At 47.4% G+C, this 17,463-nt stretch overlaps 1 protein-coding gene across 3 annotated transcripts in view; it reads left to right on the top strand.

Moving 5' to 3' along the window:
• The window catches only part of LOC125253857 (kielin/chordin-like protein), an 87,642-nt gene that overhangs the window by 20,556 nt on the left and 49,623 nt on the right, over positions 1-17,463 (top strand). For 2 of the 3 annotated variants that reach the window (XM_048168063.1, XM_048168065.1), the window contains 16 exons: positions 1,407-1,483; positions 1,594-1,690; positions 1,864-1,946; positions 2,768-2,861; positions 2,970-3,043; positions 3,162-3,341; positions 6,614-6,707; positions 6,813-6,895; positions 7,004-7,097; positions 15,034-15,204; positions 15,380-15,550; positions 15,729-15,893; positions 16,077-16,241; positions 16,425-16,595; positions 16,774-16,944; positions 17,123-17,287. In XM_048168063.1, coding sequence (XP_048024020.1) covers positions 1,407-1,483; positions 1,594-1,690; positions 1,864-1,946; positions 2,768-2,861; positions 2,970-3,043; positions 3,162-3,341; positions 6,614-6,707; positions 6,813-6,895; positions 7,004-7,097; positions 15,034-15,204; positions 15,380-15,550; positions 15,729-15,893; positions 16,077-16,241; positions 16,425-16,595; positions 16,774-16,944; positions 17,123-17,287 — 2,055 coding nt within the window. The remainder of the gene's footprint in view (positions 1-1,406; positions 1,484-1,593; positions 1,691-1,863; positions 1,947-2,767; positions 2,862-2,969; positions 3,044-3,161; positions 3,342-6,613; positions 6,708-6,812; positions 6,896-7,003; positions 7,098-15,033; positions 15,205-15,379; positions 15,551-15,728; positions 15,894-16,076; positions 16,242-16,424; positions 16,596-16,773; positions 16,945-17,122; positions 17,288-17,463) is intronic. The other variant, XM_048168064.1, reaches the window with a different exon arrangement.

Below are 17,463 nucleotides of genomic sequence, written 5' to 3'. Positions count from 1 at the left end.
AAATGCTACCCATAATTATCACTAAAATCAGAGGGGAAAGATAGGTGAATAACATTGATGTAGAAGCACCTAACCCTGGATGCAAGCCTAAACTTGACATAAATGGTAAACTTGTCCCTCAAATCTGATTGGTTGATTGGAATGTTGTTCCAGGATCAACAAAGATGTTGATCCAGGAACATGTCCTACTTGGTGAAATCACATTCACCTGTGTCGGCCATGTGCAGCCCATCTTAACGATTTGTATATATCACTTATCCTGCCCAAAAACACCATAAACATTACAGATAACATTCTAAATATCAATTAATGCACATACATATATCTTAAAAACTATTCATGTATGACTGATTCGCTGAAAACAGGGTGATTTTAGGTCAATTTTTTGGCTGTAAGTCTAAGTCAACGAGGCCCTCTGTTGGTAGGGAATTTTAAGATGGCCACTCGAACACTTCCGGTGGCTTCACAGTCTGCTGGCAGTTTATCGCCCATTAATGATTATATATAATTTTAATAGTAATTATTAAGATTGATGTTTTCAATTGGAAAAAAATACATATGATCACAACATGCCTAATGATTATGCACTGTATATGTAATTGGTATATATATATTGATATATGTATTGATGATGCATTAATGATAATTGTCAGAAACAATAGTCTAGCACATACGACGAGGATGATGGAAGTCAAAAGTCTTTAATTACAAATCCACATAGATTAACGAAGATGTAGGCAAAGCAACAACCGTTAAATATTGACGAGACCAGACAACTATCAGAAACAACTTCAATACAAGAGACAAACAAAGAAAATGAATCACACTCTGCTGAACAGAATGACGAATCAGTAGAAACTAATAAACAACTCAGGCTGGCAGGAAAAGCAAAGATCGAGAACAAACTCAAACAGAACATAATTGTGAAAATAATGATATTAAAGCATCTTTTGCTTTAATCAAAACAAGAACATCTCACCATCTGTACAAAAGCGTCATATAATGTCACTAATTTGTTTATTTGATTAATAGAATGTTGCATTTTTCTTCTTCACTTTACGTCAATAAGGTGTTTTTGTTTTTCATTTATCAGAATCCTTAGTCCTGTTTATATACATCTTAAAATTAGATTTTGAATGAAGGAAATTTGAGTTTGGCTTTTCAACCCACTTTACACGAAAACTCATTGAACTGCTGTTAAAACTCATTTTCAGACATCAGATGTCTGGTGCAGTCTCTCATGAATACCTATAGACATGTTTTAGAGTTCATATTGTTGATAAGATTCGATCTGATGTGGGCAGGAATTATGCTTGCACACACTTTTACCTGCAGCAGTTCATCTCACATGATTATCTCAGGAGGTCTCATAGGGGTATCATTTTTGTGTATGTCTCTGATTGCAGAATGCAGCTTTCATGGCAATATTTACAGTAACGGCGATGTCTTCAGCCCAGACGACTGCAACCGCTGTACGTGTAAGGTAGGAAATCTAAAAGATTTAGTCTTTGATCTTCACTCGTGCTTCTCACGCACTGGCATCTCTTGTGCCATTTTGACATTGTTTTTGGTGTGTGTGTGTTTCTTCTATAGCGTGAAAGAGTAGAATGTGATGTGAATCCATGCCCATCACAGTCTTGTGAGGAACCGTCTGTTCCTAAGAGATCATGCTGCCGTGACTGCCAAACAAGTATTCACAATGCATCTCTATACATACACATAAATACCCACACTGTACTTTCATATATACCAATGAATGAGTGCCATATTAATAAAATATGGTATTAACATAGTTCTCCAAAATACTTACATCTTGCATTTGCCTCACATGGTGTATTGTTTTTTCTTTGTGTTAATCTTTAGAATGTAAACATGAAGGTCAAATTTATGAGAACGGTGATGTGTTTGTGTCGAGATCAAACCCTTGCCTCAACTGCAAATGCTCTGTGAGTCTACTGTGTGTATGTATGTGTGTTTGTCCACCTTGTGGGAATGAAATATAATTTGAAATTAAAATTGAAATTGGATTTTTTTTAAAACTGCACCACAAAACCTGTAAAAAACATGCTCACAAAAAAAAGGTTCAGGTATAAACTAACGCATACAGACTTTTAATAGTTGAGTGTAAATGTTAAATAAGTTTCAGTGGTCAAACTGAAATAGCAAAAGACATTTCAATGAAAGTTTTGCAGATAAAAATGGTGAATGTATGTTAAGTTTTTCAGTGAAATATAAAAAATGTAAAATGTTTAAAGACTACAGCTATGGCTAGTAGGAACTACAACGAGCTTCTTCCCTGGTTAGTGACATCACTAACCCTAAAATTTACATAGGGGGTGAGGCCATGTTAGGCCATAATGGACTGCTTTAGAGAAGAGGAAGAGTTGTTGTAGAAGAGTTTTGTTGCCATGCCGTCATTTTACACAAATGGGGGTCAATTCAATGTTTTGCTCACACCCAAATAGGGGCAAATTTGACAAGCTATAATAAATGATCTGTGGGGTATTTTGAGCTGAAACTTCACAGACTCATTCTGGGGACACCAGAGACTTATATTACATCTTGTAAAAGGGGCATTATAGGTCCCCTTTAACACTATTACATTTACATTCATGTACATAGCTTTGTGCTGTTTAGTTTCACAGTACCAAATAAATTACTAAACTACAAAAAAATGACTAAGAGTTGCATTTTAAACATGTCATGCAAATTGCTCAACTAAACTGCTTTTAACATGTGAAATTGGAATGAATGTGTTTATTTGCAGAACAGTCAGGTGTCGTGTAATCGCATTCAGTGTCCAAACACCCCGTGTCCCAACCCCTACAGGAGACGTGGGGAGTGCTGCCCTACCTGCTCTGGTACATGCTCACAAGCATATTTGAACTCTATCATTTCTATGTGACTCCAATGGTTCTGGAACCGCTTACTTGTACAGTAATTTGCGTGCCTTATTGTGTCCTTTGCAGCATGTCATGTGGACGGTCGGCCGTACAACGGCTCCTTCAGCACCGTTGATGGCTGCCAGACCTGTACATGTCAGGTGCTTCTCTATCACTTACACGCATAATGTATTACATGTTAGTGGATGAAATTACCCTATAGTTTGAATTGGAATGAATGTGTTTATGCTGTGTTGTGTTTTGTATTTTGCTCATCAGGGTGGGAATCAGGCATGTGTAAATGTGCAACAGTGTCCTCAGACGTGTCAAGATGGTGTGAAGCCACCGTTTGGCTCCTGCTGCAGAGATTGTTCCCGCTGTAACTTTAAGGGGGAAGTTGTCCTAAATGGCGTCTCTTTTCAACCCCCCCGTGACCCCTGCAGACGCTGTGTGTGCAATGTAAGGCTGTGAGATGACAAATGTGCATTTCTGTTTTGTCCTTGTTTGGATTAATTGACTGCAAAGTTACAATTAGGCATTGTACATTAGAATATTTAATTATTATTTAAAAGCAATGTATATTTTATATTATGAAAGTGCTCGTATTAGTGACTTTTGGACTGTCTGATACATTTTCCTGCTCTCTTTTACTCTTTTTTTCCCCTCACACACTACTGTAAATGTAATGTGCTTATTGTTTTACATTATATTATTATTACTTATAATGGAAAGTAATATAGTTTTATAGTTTGCAGTATAAGTGTTACTTATAGCGTTGTCTGTAAAATGTAGGCCTGAATGTAGGTTTGCAAAAATTGTAAAAAAAAATAAATAAATAAAAAAAATACAAATTGAAACAAGTGTTATGTTGCAAATCCAAAAAGTAACATGTTTCTTCACTCATTACTTTCACAAATGTAATTTTATTACATATTGTTATTTTGTTATTTTAGAATTATTTATATACTATTATAGCATTACTGTTACAGATCCCTTGTTCCCCTGGACTCTAATTCCCATGATCCTCCTGTTTCGTCACCTGCACTCACTTCCCTCGTCAGCTCATCATCACTCATCACCTGCACCTGGACTCTATTATCATCACTCCCTTTATAATGCACTCACTCCCTTCACTCAGTGTCCGTTCTCTGTTGTGTTAAGGTGTTTGTCTGGTATCCCTTGCCGTTGTTTATTAAAGAGTGTCTTATTTGTGGAAATCCATATCTGCCTCATCTCTCTACCAGCATACTGTAACAGAAGAACGGACCGATACCGACCGGATTTTCCACAAAGATCATGGAGACTTTCCCCAGCTCCCTGGCTCCTGCTCCTCCAACACCTCTGGCAACCGGCGATCGCCTCATCGGGCTCCTGCAGGTTGGTCGTTCGCTGGAGAGGTATGTGGAGGAGTTCGTTGAGCTCGCTTTTTTGTCTGACTGGCCTGAAGCATGTTTAATCTCCCTGTTTCTGGATGGACTAGATGACGACACTATCCGTTTTGGTGAACCTGATTATCGCTAAACTATCAATTCCATTTTGTGGTTAAACGACTCCAAATTCTTTGTTGATTGGGTTCAGGATGGGTGTTTATCTCTAGTCCATCCAGAAACACGGTTGGCCGGGCCAGTCAGTCAGCCACCGTCTTCCTCCGCATGCCCCTCCAGTGAACTTCCTGTCTGTACTATGCTGGACCCTCACTCCTCTGCTGGGTCCAGGAGGCGGAGGAAGAGAAAGCCCAAGTCAGCTCCAGCCTCCGCCGCCGAGCCTGCATCTCCAGCCTCCGCCGCCGAGCCTGCATCTCCAGCCTCCGCCGCCGAGCCTGCATCTCCAGCCTCCGCCGCCGAGCCTGCATCTCCAGCCTCCGCCGCCGAGCCTGCATCTCCAGCCTCCGCCGCCGAGCCTGCATCTCCAGCCTCCGCCGCCGAGCCTGCATCTCCAGCCTCCGCCGCCGAGCCTGCATCTCCAGCCTCCGCCGCCGAGCCTGCATCTCCAGCCTCCGCCGCCGAGCCCTCTCCGGTTTCCGCCGAGCCCGCTCCCGTTCCTACGGGAATTTTAATTATGTATGAGGGGATGGACTGGACCCCTCTTCCAGCCTCACACAAGCCACCCAGTGATGCGGCTTGTTTAATTGACTTTTGGTTCGAGCCCTCAGCTCCAGCCGCCGCCGCCGAGCCCTCAGCTCCAGCCGCCGCCGCCGAGCCAGCCGCTCCAGCCTCTCACGAGCCAGCTCCTATTACGAACTTTGTTATAGAAGTCTCCAGCCCAAAGACTGTTTTCCCTCCCTGCCTCCCTCTCCCGCCTCCTCCCACTTATGTCCACACTGCACCTCCACCTCAAGCCACCTCACCCAGAACTCCACCTCGGCCCGTTGGTCCATCTGCTCCCCCTTGGCTCCAACCTCCTTCATCTCCACCGTGGCCCATCAGTCCACCAGTTCCGCCAGGCTCCATCCTTCCCCCGGTTCCGCATCGGTCGTTCGTCGGCCTGCCCTCACATCAGGACTGCACTCCTCGGATTTCACCTCGTCCCTTCGTCCCTCACGCTCCGTTGGTTTCCTCACTCCCTCCTGCTCCCCTTTGGTCGTCTGTCGCTCTGGCTCCTCTGCGGCCTTCTGGAGCCCCGCCTGCGCCTCAGTTGGCTGAGCCTGCGGCATCGCCATGTCCCACCGGATCCTCACCTCCACCTGGGCTTGGCTGCAATCCAGCTACGGCACCTGACCCTCCGTGGCAGCCCGCTGCACCTGACCCTCCGTGGCAGCCCGCTGCACCTGACCCACCGTGGCAGCCCGCTGCACCTGACCCACCGTGGCAGCCCGCTGCACCTGACCCACCGTGGCAGCCCGCTGCACCTGACCCACCATGGCAGCCCGCTGCACCTGACCCGCCATGGTTCTTGGACCTGCCCTGGAGACCTCCACTTCAGTCTACTCCTCCCCCTGCTCCGGCTTGAGGTCTCCAGGGCGCCCACCCCTACCGGGAGGGGGAGGTACTGTTACAGATCCCTTGTTCCCCTGGACTCTAATTCCCATGATCCTCCTGTTTCGTCACCTGCACTCACTTCCCTCGTCAGCTCATCATCACTCATCACCTGCACCTGGACTCTATTATCATCACTCCCTTTATAATGCACTCACTCCCTTCACTCAGTGTCCGTTCTCTGTTGTGTTAAGGTGTTTGTCTGGTATCCCTTGCCGTTGTTTATTAAAGAGTGTCTTATTTGTGGAAATCCGTATCTGCCTCATCTCTCTACCAGCATACTGTAACAATTACATTTTCATTTTAATTAGTTTTAGTTATTTCATTATTCTTTTATATTTCTATTTGGCTTTACTTAATTTTTATTTCAGTTTTAATAATACTTCAACTTCAGTTTTTTTATTTGAGTTTAATTGCCAAGACTACATTCCTAATTTTAAATTGTTTCTATTCATTTTTATTTTTTTTACTTTAAATTTTTCATGTAATATTTATATTTTATTTTATTTCACTTTTGTTGGTTAATAATTTTTTAATATATTCCATTTTAGTAAATAACAGCACTGTACATAACACACATTGCTTGTAATGCATTATCCTTAACATTGACCAAAAAGATGATGCATTTACTTCTAAACACATCAATGGTGCTTTTGGTCATTTTCTGTTAAAATTTAAAGTTAACTAGTTATTTAAAGTTGTATCTTTGAAATCAGCACTAATTAAGGAGGTTGTGTGTGTGTTTTTTCCTTGTAGGAAGGGAATATAGCCTGTGACACTCAGTCGTGTCCTACATCTCCTTGTCGTTTGGTAGAGACTGTAGGTGGGCAGTGCTGTCCCAGGTGTCGAAGTAAGTATAATGTGAGCTTTTTGTACATTTTTGTCAATTGTAATGACATGTAACTTGCTCAGACATGCTCATACTCATCAAAAGAGTCTTTTGTTTGATATGAAGGTTGTGTCCAGGACAATGTGTGGCACCTGCACGGCTCTCAATGGAAGCGTCCTGATGACCCCTGCACGACCTGTGCATGCACGGTGGGTCGCCACCTGTTATTAAATACATAGTTTGTTTTCTTAATGTATTGCATGTCTTATGGACTATTAGTGTTTTAGTTTTTAAATGTAATCTCTCTCTCTCTGTAGGAGGGTCAGGTTCAGTGTGCGAGGGAAAACTGTCATGTCCCCTGTAAGAACCCAGCCGCTCCGCCCCCTGGATCCTGCTGTCCTGTCTGTGACGGTGTGTCCAACCTTTTAAATATGACTTGATATTTTTAAATCTGTCTATGAATGATTCATTAGGGCCCGAGCACCGATGTGTGAGGACCCTATTGTAATTGCTTAGTTTGTTATTCTTCTTCTCTGAAATGAATCGCATTTTTGAGGGCCTAAACATGCTTGAAAACTCATGAAACTTTGCATCAGAAGTGGTGAAAATTTACATCTGATATGGGTTTCAGAATTGGTGTGGCAAAATGACTCGATAGCGCCACCTACAAAATTTCCAGTGGTGTATAAAGTATTCGAAAACCATACTTGAGTAAAAGTATAGATATCTTACCAGAAAATGATTTTGGTAGAAGTTAAAGTCACTGTTTAGAATGTTACTTGAGTAAAAGTTTTAAAGTATGTGATATTTTTTGCACTTAGTTATTTAGTTACTTAGTTATTAAACATACTTAAGTATTGAAAGTAAAAGTACAAATAAATGTAAGATACAAAAGGAACAAAAAAATATTAAAAATTGTTCTATACACAGTTTGAGTAGCAAGATTGTGTTCAGTTCCACATTTTGTTTCTTTGAATTAAAAAAATGGTTAAATGTTTATTTAAATTTTTTAAATATAAAAATACTAATATATTAATTATACATTGATCGTTCATGTTAATTCATAGTGCAATATAACTAATGAAAGAGACAACTTTAAAATGTTAAAATGTAAATGTTGAAATTAAAGATGAACAATAATTTTATAAACCTTATTTAATGTTACAAATTGACTCTTATTGTAGTGTTACCATTTTATATAAATCCAAACAGTCATGCTTAAAAATTACCATCTTTACACACAAAGGCATAGGATAGGTCTATTATATGTATAGTTATCTGATTTATGTTTCTGTCACTGAATGATGAGAATACAGTTTAAATATGCAACTTCGCTGGATAATGAATGCATAACAGTGAAAAAATGGATATAAACTAATGCAAATGAATGGTAACAATCGTGACATTGAACAGTTCCCTTTCAGTCGGTCACGTTCGACGTACGTCAGTAGTGACCGACGAATTGGGATATCGCTAGAGAGCCCCTATCAGCTTCGAGAAAACTAAAACAAGCCAATGGACATTGGCGTGCGATATTTGCATAACGCACCCCTCCCCTAACCGGGGCATATAAAAGGGGGAGGAGATGCAATCGCAGTCTGTCTTTCGCTTCGGAGCCAAGCTTTGGTGTCCTACAGCTGGAGAAGATCTTCAAACAAGAACAGAAAACTCTTACTGTGTTTGGCGCGTCGACACTGCAGCGAGTCCGAGAGCTTCCGGGTCCGGGCGGGAACAACGGCTGTGAGACAGCGTTCCGCTGTAATTCCAGTAATTTGGTCTGCGATTTTGCCCGGGTCCCTTGTGTGTGTCTTTCACACTCTTGTGACACTCCCTGTGTGTCTCATTCACGAAAGAGCTGTGATTTCCCCTTCTACCAGACTTTACAGACGAACCCTGCATCTGGGGAGATGTCATTTCGTCTGTGCGCTACTGGATGTGGTCGTTCCCTGGTCCCTGCTGATGAGCACAATCGCTGTATCACGTGTTTGGGCGTTCAGCACGCTGAGGCAGCCTTTGTAGATGGTTCATGTTCCCATTGTGGGAACATGACTATCGCGGTGCTGAGGTTGAGACTCTCGTTCCTATGCCCCGTGCGGCCGTTTTCTCTGGCTCCTGTCGGAGTGACGGTTCGTCGGCGTGTAGGCAGGGTGACTTGAGGATCACGGTTAGGGCTTCCCTGCCGAGCGTTGCTCCGCGGGCCCCTGCCGCCTCTTCGGTGCACCTGCAGAGAATCGGATGTCGATCACAGCATCGGAAGGCGAGCATGAGTCCTCAGGAGAGGATGACTCGGCTGAGCCCCCGTCTCAAGGGGCGGTGGCTGTGGCTGAGTTGGATCCTGAGTTGACGGCTATGCTTTCCCGGGCAGCCGAGAGGGTCGGGCTCGTGTGGAACCCTCCACCGTGTCCCGGTCCCTCTCGGCTTGATGATTGGTACCTCGGGGCGGGCCGCGCTGGTCCTCAGCGTCCCGCTCCGATGCCTTTCTTCCCAGAGGTGCACGACGAGGTGACCAGGTCTTGGCGGACGCCGTATAGTGTTCGTTCGAGACCAGGGCCCTCGTCCGCCTTCACCACCCTGGATGGCGGAGAGGCTGAAGGTTATACGGGGATCCCTCCAGTCGAGCGGTCTGTAGCGATGCAGTTGTGCCCTACGGTCGCCGGCTGGCGTGGTGAACCACGCCTTCCGTCCCGAGCCTGTACGTTTTCTTCCTCTCTGACGGAGAGGGCTTACAGAGCTTGTGGGCAGGCCGTCTCCGCCCTGCATGCCATGGCCCTTTTGCAAGTCTACCAAGCAAAAGCGTTATCGGAAATGCCACAGGGTGGTCTTGACCAACATCTGCTGGGGGAGTTGCGTGCTGCCACCGACCTTGCTCTCCGTGCGACTAAGGTGACGGCACGCTCCGTTGGTCAAGCGATGGCTACTATGGTAGTCCAGCAGCGCCATCTATGGCTTAACCTGGCTGACATGAGGGAGACCGATAAATATCGGTTCCTAGACTCCCCCGTGTCCCAGGCTGGCCTATTCGGCGACGCAGTGGAGAGCTTCGCCCAACAGTTCTCCACTGCCCAGAAGCAGGCTGAGGCGATAAAACATGTCCTGCCCCGCCGGCCCGCTGCTGCCTCCACCACGCCGGCGGCGCAACCTCAGCCTGCTCGTCGCTGAGGGCGCCCGCCCGCGTCGTCCTCCGCCCCTGCTAACTTGGCCAAGCAGCAGCCTCCACCAGCCAAACAGCAGGGAGCCGGCGCCGGACACGGCGCCCAGCCCGCTCAAGCCAAGCCAGGTGGCAAGAGGTCGAGGAAGTCGCGATCCTGAAGCGGGTGACCTGGAGGAGGAAGTTGCAGCTCTTCGGGGGAGGATTCCATCTTCTCCTCCACTCCCAGGGGAGGGCTGGGAGAAATTTGTTGTGTCTGTCCCACCGCTGGCTCTCCGGAGTCCAGCGGTACCCACCTTTTCACAAAAAGAGCTGTTTCCCTTCCTCCCTCCAGGTCACAAGAGGCCGCGGTTGTCAGGACCTGGGGTTCTGCCTAAGTGTCCGCAGCCCCCTCTCATTTCGCCAGTGGGGGGCAGTCTGATGGTGCAGGCCGTACCACGCGTACCGTCTCCCATCTGTACTGTCACCCCGCAGAGTCTGACTCCACTTCGGGCCGCTGTGCCGTCCGAGTCGAGCCTCAGCACTCTGCCTCGCTGCCCCACTCCCGGTGCGCCTGTGGTGCCTTTGGTCCCGCTCGTTCAGTGTCTGGAAGCCTGGCTAGTGCTTCCCAGCCCGTCTCGCTGGCTCATTCGTACAATCAGGCTCGGCTATGCGATTCAGTTCGCCCGCCGTCCCCCGGTGTTCAGAGGTGTCCACTACACTCAGGTGTCACTGGACAGCGCTCCTCTTCTTTGGGCGGAGATTGCTGTCCTCCTGGCGAAGGATGCAATCGAGCCGGTCCCTCCAGCCGATATGAAGTCAGGGTTCTACAGTCCCTACTTCATTGTACCGAAGAAAGGAGGTGGGTTACGGCCAATCTTGGATCTGCGAGTCCTGAATCGGTCCCTTCACAGGCTGCCGTTCAAGACGTTGACGCAGAAACGCATTTTCCAATGCATCCGTCCCCAAGATTGGTTCGCAGCGATAGACCTGAAGGATGCGTACTTTCATGTCTCGATTCTGCCTCGTCACAGACCCTTCCTACGGTTTGCGTTCGAGGGTCGGGCATATCAGTACAAAGTCCTGCCCTTCGGGCTGGCCCTGTCCCCCCGCGTCTTTACGAAGGTTGCGGAGGCGGCCATTGTTCCCCTCAAGGAACAAGGCATTCGTATTCTCAACTATCTCGACGACTGGGTCATTCTAGCCAGCTCGCGAGAGCAGTTGTGCGAACACAGGGACATGGTGTTGGCTCACCTCAGCCGGTTGGGTCTTCGGGTCAACTGGGACAAGAGCAAACTCTCCCCCGGGCAGAGGATCTCTTATCTCGGTATGGAACTGGACTCGGTCGCTCAGACTGCGCAACTCACCGAGGTGCCTGAGTACGCTCAAGTGCAGGACAGCGGCCCCACTGAAAATGTTTCAGAGGCTCCTGGGGCATATGGCATCCGCAGCCGCAGTCACGCCGCTCGGATTGCTTCATATGAGGCCGCTCCAACACTGGCTCCACGGCCGGGTCCCGAGATGGGCGTGGCAACGCGGCACGTTCCATGTCCCTGTGACACCGAGCTGCCGCCGTACCCTCACTCGATGGTCAGACCCCTCGTTCCTGCGGGCAGGAGTTCCCCTCGAACAGGTGTCCAGGCATGCTGTGGTCCACACAGACGCCTCGACCTCAGGGTGGGGTGCCACGTACAACGGGCATGCAGCTTCGGGTCTTTGGACGGGGCCTCAGCTGCATTGGCATATCAATTGCCTCGAGTTGCTGGCAGTTCGTCTTGCGCTGGGCCGCTTCAAGGAGCTGCTGACAGGCAAGCACGTTCTAGTCCGTTCAGACAACATCGCGACCTTGGTGTACATCAACCATCAGGGTGGTCTACGTTCCCGCCGCATGTCGCAACTCGCCCGCCATCTCTTGTTATGGAGTCAGAAGCATCTGAGGTCGCTTCATGCCATTCATGTCCCAGGTGTGCTCAACCGTGCAGCCGACGAGCTCTCACGGCAGCCTCCACTTGCGGGCGAATGGAGACTCCATCCCCAGGTGGTCCAACTGATTTGGCAGTACTTTGGCGAGGCTCAGATAGATCTGTTTGCCTCCCAGGAGAATGCTCAGTGCCAGTGGTTTTATTCCCTGACCGCAGGTACTCTCGGCACGGATGCTCTGGCACACAGTTGGCCCCGGGGTTTTCGCAAGTATGCGTTTCCCCCAGTGAGCCTTCTTGGACAACTCTTGTGCAAAGTCAGGGAGGACGGGGAGCAGGTCTTGTTGGTGGCCCCTTATTGGCCCACCCGGACATGGTTTTCGGACCTGATGCTCCTCACGACAGCCCCTCCTTGGCCGATTCCTCTGAGGAAGGACCTTCTGACTCAGAGAGGGGGCGCCCTGTGGCACCTCCGTCCCGACCTGTGGAACCTCCACGTGTGGTCCCTGGATGGGATGCAGAGGTTCTAAGTGATCTCCCGCAAGCAGTTGTAGACACTATCACTTCCGCTAGAGCTCCTTCCACTAGGAGCCTCTATGCGTTGAAGTGGAACCTGTTCATTGAATGGTGTTCTTCTCACCGAGAAGACCCCCGATCATGCTCGGTCAGATCCGTGCTTTCCTTCCTGCAAGAGGGTTTGGAGCGAAGGCTGTCTCCCTCCACCCTCAAAGTGTATGTTGCCGCCATTGCCGCACATCACGATGCAGTTGATGGAAAGTCCTTGGGGAAGCACGATCTGGTCGTCAGGTTCCTGAGGAGGGCGAGGAGACTGAATCCGCCTCGTCCCCCCTCCATACCCTCTTGGGATCTTACCATAGTTCTTTCATCGCTTCGGCATCATCCCTTCGAGCCCTTGCAATCAGTTGAGTTAAAAGTACTGTCCCTTAAGACCGTCCTCCTGGTTGCATTGGCCTCGCTCTGCACGCATTTTCGGTCGACGAATCGTGCCTGGAATTCGGGCCTGGGGATTCTCACGTCATCCTGAGACCCCGGCCGGGATATGTGCCCAAGGTTCCTACCACTCCCTTCAGAGATCAGGTAGTGAACCTGCAAGCACTGCCTTCGGAGGAGGCAGACCCAGCCCTGGCTTCGCTCTGTCCAGTTTGCGCTCTGCGCTTTACGTGGATAGAACTCAAAGCTTCAGGACCTCAGATCAGCTCTTTGTCTGTTTCGGAGGCCAGCAGAAGGGAAAGGCTGTCTCCAAGCAGAGGATGGCCCACTGGATAGTGGATGCCATTGCCCTGGCTTACGAATCCCAGGGCGTGCCTTGCCCGCCCATTCCACCAGAGGAGTGGCCTCTTCCTGGGCGTTGGCTCATGGCGCCTCGCTGACAGATATCTGTAGAGCTGCGGGCTGGGCGACACCCAACACGTTTGCTAGGTTTTATAGCTTTCGTGTGGAACCGGTTTCTTCCCGTGTACTCGCTTCCACTAGCTCGTAGACGTGTTGAACCTGTTCTATGTGTCGGCTTGCAATGCCATTCCCGCCCTCTGGGCTGGATACGTGCATCTTTGACTCCAGTCGTGTTCCCTGCTCGGTGAACCCTGTCGAGTTCCTCCGCCTCCCCATTCGGCTCGGACATTGCGGAGTGTCTGATGCCAGATCAACATCCATCTTCAATGTTGTCTGTTGGTTGGGTTCCATATGTTGCAATCCCTCTAAGTGAGTGATTCCATATGTGTATTGTCCACGGTTACTCCCTACGGTGAGCCCGTGTCTTTCCCTTAGCAGAGTTCTGCTATCACCTGTCAGATGAGTCTCCCCCTACTCAGGTGGAGCCATCCCAGGGACTCGTATGCGTTCTGCCCTTCGGGCCAGTCCATATGTTCCACGTAAATTCCTTCCCCTCTGGGTAGGTAGTGGTTCCGCAGCGTCCCCTACGGGTTCGCTTCCCCAGTGTAGTCTAGATTACTTAGTGGGTATGTCGGAACAGCGGTAGACTTCCCGGCGTAAGCTCGCCCCCTTCTCCGTCCCCTTGGTGCGACGGGTGGCTAGAGCCTGCACTGGGCACTGGAAGGGGTTACGTAACTGTGACGTTTTATTTGGGATCCCAATTCGTCGGTCACTACTGACGTACGTCGAACGTGACCGACTGAAAGGGAACGTCTCGGTTACGTATGTAACCCTCGTTCCCTGAAGGAGGGAACGGAGACGTACGTCCCATCGCCACAGTTTCTATACCCTCGCTGCAGTGCGGACACCAGTTGTCTCCTCAGCGAAAAACAGAGTGAGATTGCATCTCCTCCCCCTTTTATATGCCCCGGTTAGGGGAGGGGTGCGTTATGCAAATATCGCACGCCAATGTCCATTGGCTTGTTTTAGTTTTCTCGAAGCTGATAGGGGCTCTCTAGCGATATCCCAATTCGTCGGTCACTACTGACGTACGTCTCCATTCCCTCCTTAAGGGAACGAGGGTTACATACGTAACCGAGACGTTTTTGTCACATTGTTTTAACCGCTTGAGGTACTACTAATGTTAGCATCCTCTCAGCCTCGATGGCAAACATATTACTGTTCTCCACTAATGCAGCATCTAGTCAACAAACTAATTACTTTATAATGATATGAAAATATGTACTGTATTGTACACTGTATAACATACCATTTTGTTGTCTATGTTTTAAATCCGTTTTTGAAGTGTCCCGCTCTGTGCAGCGTGCAGCCTCACGTCACGTGTCAAAACAAACTCTACAAGGCATCAGTTTTAGTTTTTATTTCACCTCTAGAGGTCGCTCTCGTACTGTATAATGACAGCGCACTCTTTTCACTTCTTTTCACTCTTTTTTTTTAGTGAGTAACAAAAATGCTTTGGGAAAATGTATCGAAGTAAAAGTATACATTTTATTTAGGAAATGTAGTGGAGTAAAAGTAAAAGTTGACAGAAATATAAAAACTCAAATAAAGTACAGATTCTCCCAAAAAATACTTAAGTACTGTAACAAAGTATTATTACTTCGTTACATTACACCACTGAAAATTTCAATTATGCTCCCTTCACTCTACATTTCATGTACAAGTATGAAATTCAGTAGAAACATGTAACAGCCCAATACTTACAAAAAAGTCCCTGGGAGCAAAATCTGAAAAGACAAGGCAAAGAAAGCAATTAAATTGAAAGATATTAAGGCCTACATAGTTGTCTACATAGACCAGTTGTTAAGTTTTAAGGCAGCATACAAAGTAAAAGATAGAAAGTAACTGATTTGAAACTTACTTGTGTTCATTCTGTGTGTGTTTGTAGGATGTATAAGGAATGGTGTTCAGTATGAGGAAGGTGCCACCTGGACTGACGCTGACCAAAGATGTTCTTGTGTGAGGGGGCAGGTGACGTGTATTCGCGAACTCCGGTGCGGCGACACCCGTGCACCGACCCCCGGGCCCTGCCCAAACCCCAACCCCAACCCTCCAGCACGTAAGAGAGAGAGAGAGAAGAAAAGACAAAGAAAGCAATTAAATTGAAAGATATTAAGGCCTACATAGTTGTCTTCATAGACCGACCGCTACATTTTAAGGCAGCATACAAAGTAAAAGATAGAAAGTAACTGATTTGAAACTTTAACTTGTGTTCATTCTGTGTGTGTTGGTAGGATGTATAAGGAATGGCGTTCAGTATGAGGAAAGTGCCACCTGGACTGACGCTGACCAAAGATGTTCTTGTGTGAGGGGGCAGGTGACGTGTATTCGCGAACCCCGGTGCGGCGACCCCCGTGCACCGACCCCCGGGCCCTGCCCAAACCCCAACCCCAACCCTCCAGCACGTAAGAGAGAGAGAGAAGAAAAGACAAGACAAAGAAAGCAATTAAATTGAAAGATATTAAGACCTACATAGTTGTCTTCATAGACCGACCGCTACATTTTAAGGCAGCATACAAAGTAAAAGATAGAAAGTAACTGATTTGAAACTTTAACTTGTGTTCATTCTGTGTGTGTTGGTAGGATGTATAAGGAATGGCGTTCAGTATGAGGAAGGTGCCACCTGGACTGACGCTGACCAAAGATGTTCTTGTGTGAGGGGGCAGGTGTCGTGTATTCGCGAACCCCGGTGCGACGACCCCCGTGCACCCACCCCCGGGCCCTGCCCAAACCCCAACCCTCCAGCACGTAAGAGAGAGAGAGAAGAAAAGACAAGACAAGACAAAGAAAGCAATTAAATTGAAAGATATTAAGGCCTACATAGTTGTCTACATAAACCAACTGCTACGTTTTAAGGCAGCATACAAAGTAAAAGATAGAAAGTAACTGATTTGAAACTCTAAGTTGTGTTCATTCTATGTATGTTTGTAGGATGTATAAGGAATGGCGTTCAGTATGAGGAAGGTGCCACCTGGACTGACGCTGACCAAAGATGTTCTTGTGTGAGGGGGCAGGTGTCGTGTATTCGCGAACCCCGGTGCGACGACCCCCGTGCACCCACCCCCGGGCCCTGCCCAAACCCCAACCCTCCAGCACGTAAGAGAGAGAGAGAAGAAAAGACAAGACAAGACAAAGAAAGCAATTAAATTGAAAGATATTAAGGCCTACATAGTTGTCTACATAAACCAACTGCTACGTTTTAAGGCAGCATACAAAGTAAAAGATAGAAAGTAACTGATTTGAAACTCTAAGTTGTGTTCATTCTATGTATGTTTGTAGGATGTATAAGGAATGGCGTTCAGTATGAGGAAGGTGCCACCTGGACTGACGCTGACCAAAGATGTTCTTGTGTGAGGGGGCAGGTGACGTGTATTCGCGAACCCCGGTGCCGCGACCCCCGTGCACCGACCCCCGTGTCCTGCCCAAACCCCAACCCCAACCCTCCAGCACGTAAGAGAGAGAGAGAAGAAAAGACAAGACAAAGAAAGCAATTAAATTGAAAGATATTAAGACCTACATAGTTGTCTTCATAGACCGACCGCTACATTTTAAGGCAGCATACAAAATAAAAGATAGAAAGTAACTGATTTGAAACTCTAAGTTGTGTTCATTCTATGTATGTTTGTAGGATGTATAAGGAATGGCGTTCAGTATGAGGAAGGTGCCACCTGGACTGACGCTGACCAAAGATGTTCTTGTGTGAGGGGGCAGGTGACGTGTATTCGCGAACCCCGGTGCCGCGACCCCCGTGCACCGACCCCCGTGTCCTGCCCAAACCCCAACCCCAACCCTCCAGCACGTAAGAGAGAGAGAGAAGAAAAGACAAGACAAAGAAAGCAATTAAATTGAAAGATATTAAGACCTACATAGTTGTCTTCATAGACCGACCGCTACATTTTAAGGCAGCATACAAAATAAAAGATAGAAAGTAACTGATTTGAAACTCTAAGTTGTGTTCATTCTATGTATGTTTGTAGGATGTATAAGGAATGGCGTTCAGTATGAGGAAGGTGCCACCTGGACTGACGCTGACCAAAGATGTTCTTGTGTGAGGGGGCAGGTGTCGTGTATTCGCAAACCCCGGTGCGACGACCCCCGTGCACCCACCCCCGGGCCCTGCCCAAACCCCAACCCTCCAGCACGTAAGAGAGAGAGAGAAGAAAAGACAAGACAAGACAAGACAAAGAAAGCAATTAAATTGAAAGATATTAAGGCATACATAGTTGTCTTCATAGACCGACCGCTACATTTTAAGGCAGCATACAAAGTAAAAGATAGAAAGTAACTGATTTGAAACTCTAAGTTGTGTTCATTCTAT

The sequence above is a fragment of the Megalobrama amblycephala genome, linkage group LG19 (genome assembly GCF_018812025.1).
Source record: "Megalobrama amblycephala isolate DHTTF-2021 linkage group LG19, ASM1881202v1, whole genome shotgun sequence".
In the NCBI taxonomy this organism is placed as follows: domain Eukaryota; kingdom Metazoa; phylum Chordata; class Actinopteri; order Cypriniformes; family Xenocyprididae; genus Megalobrama; species Megalobrama amblycephala.
Note: the sequence above shows the minus strand (reverse complement) of the source record. Positions and strands in the feature narration are given on the sequence as shown.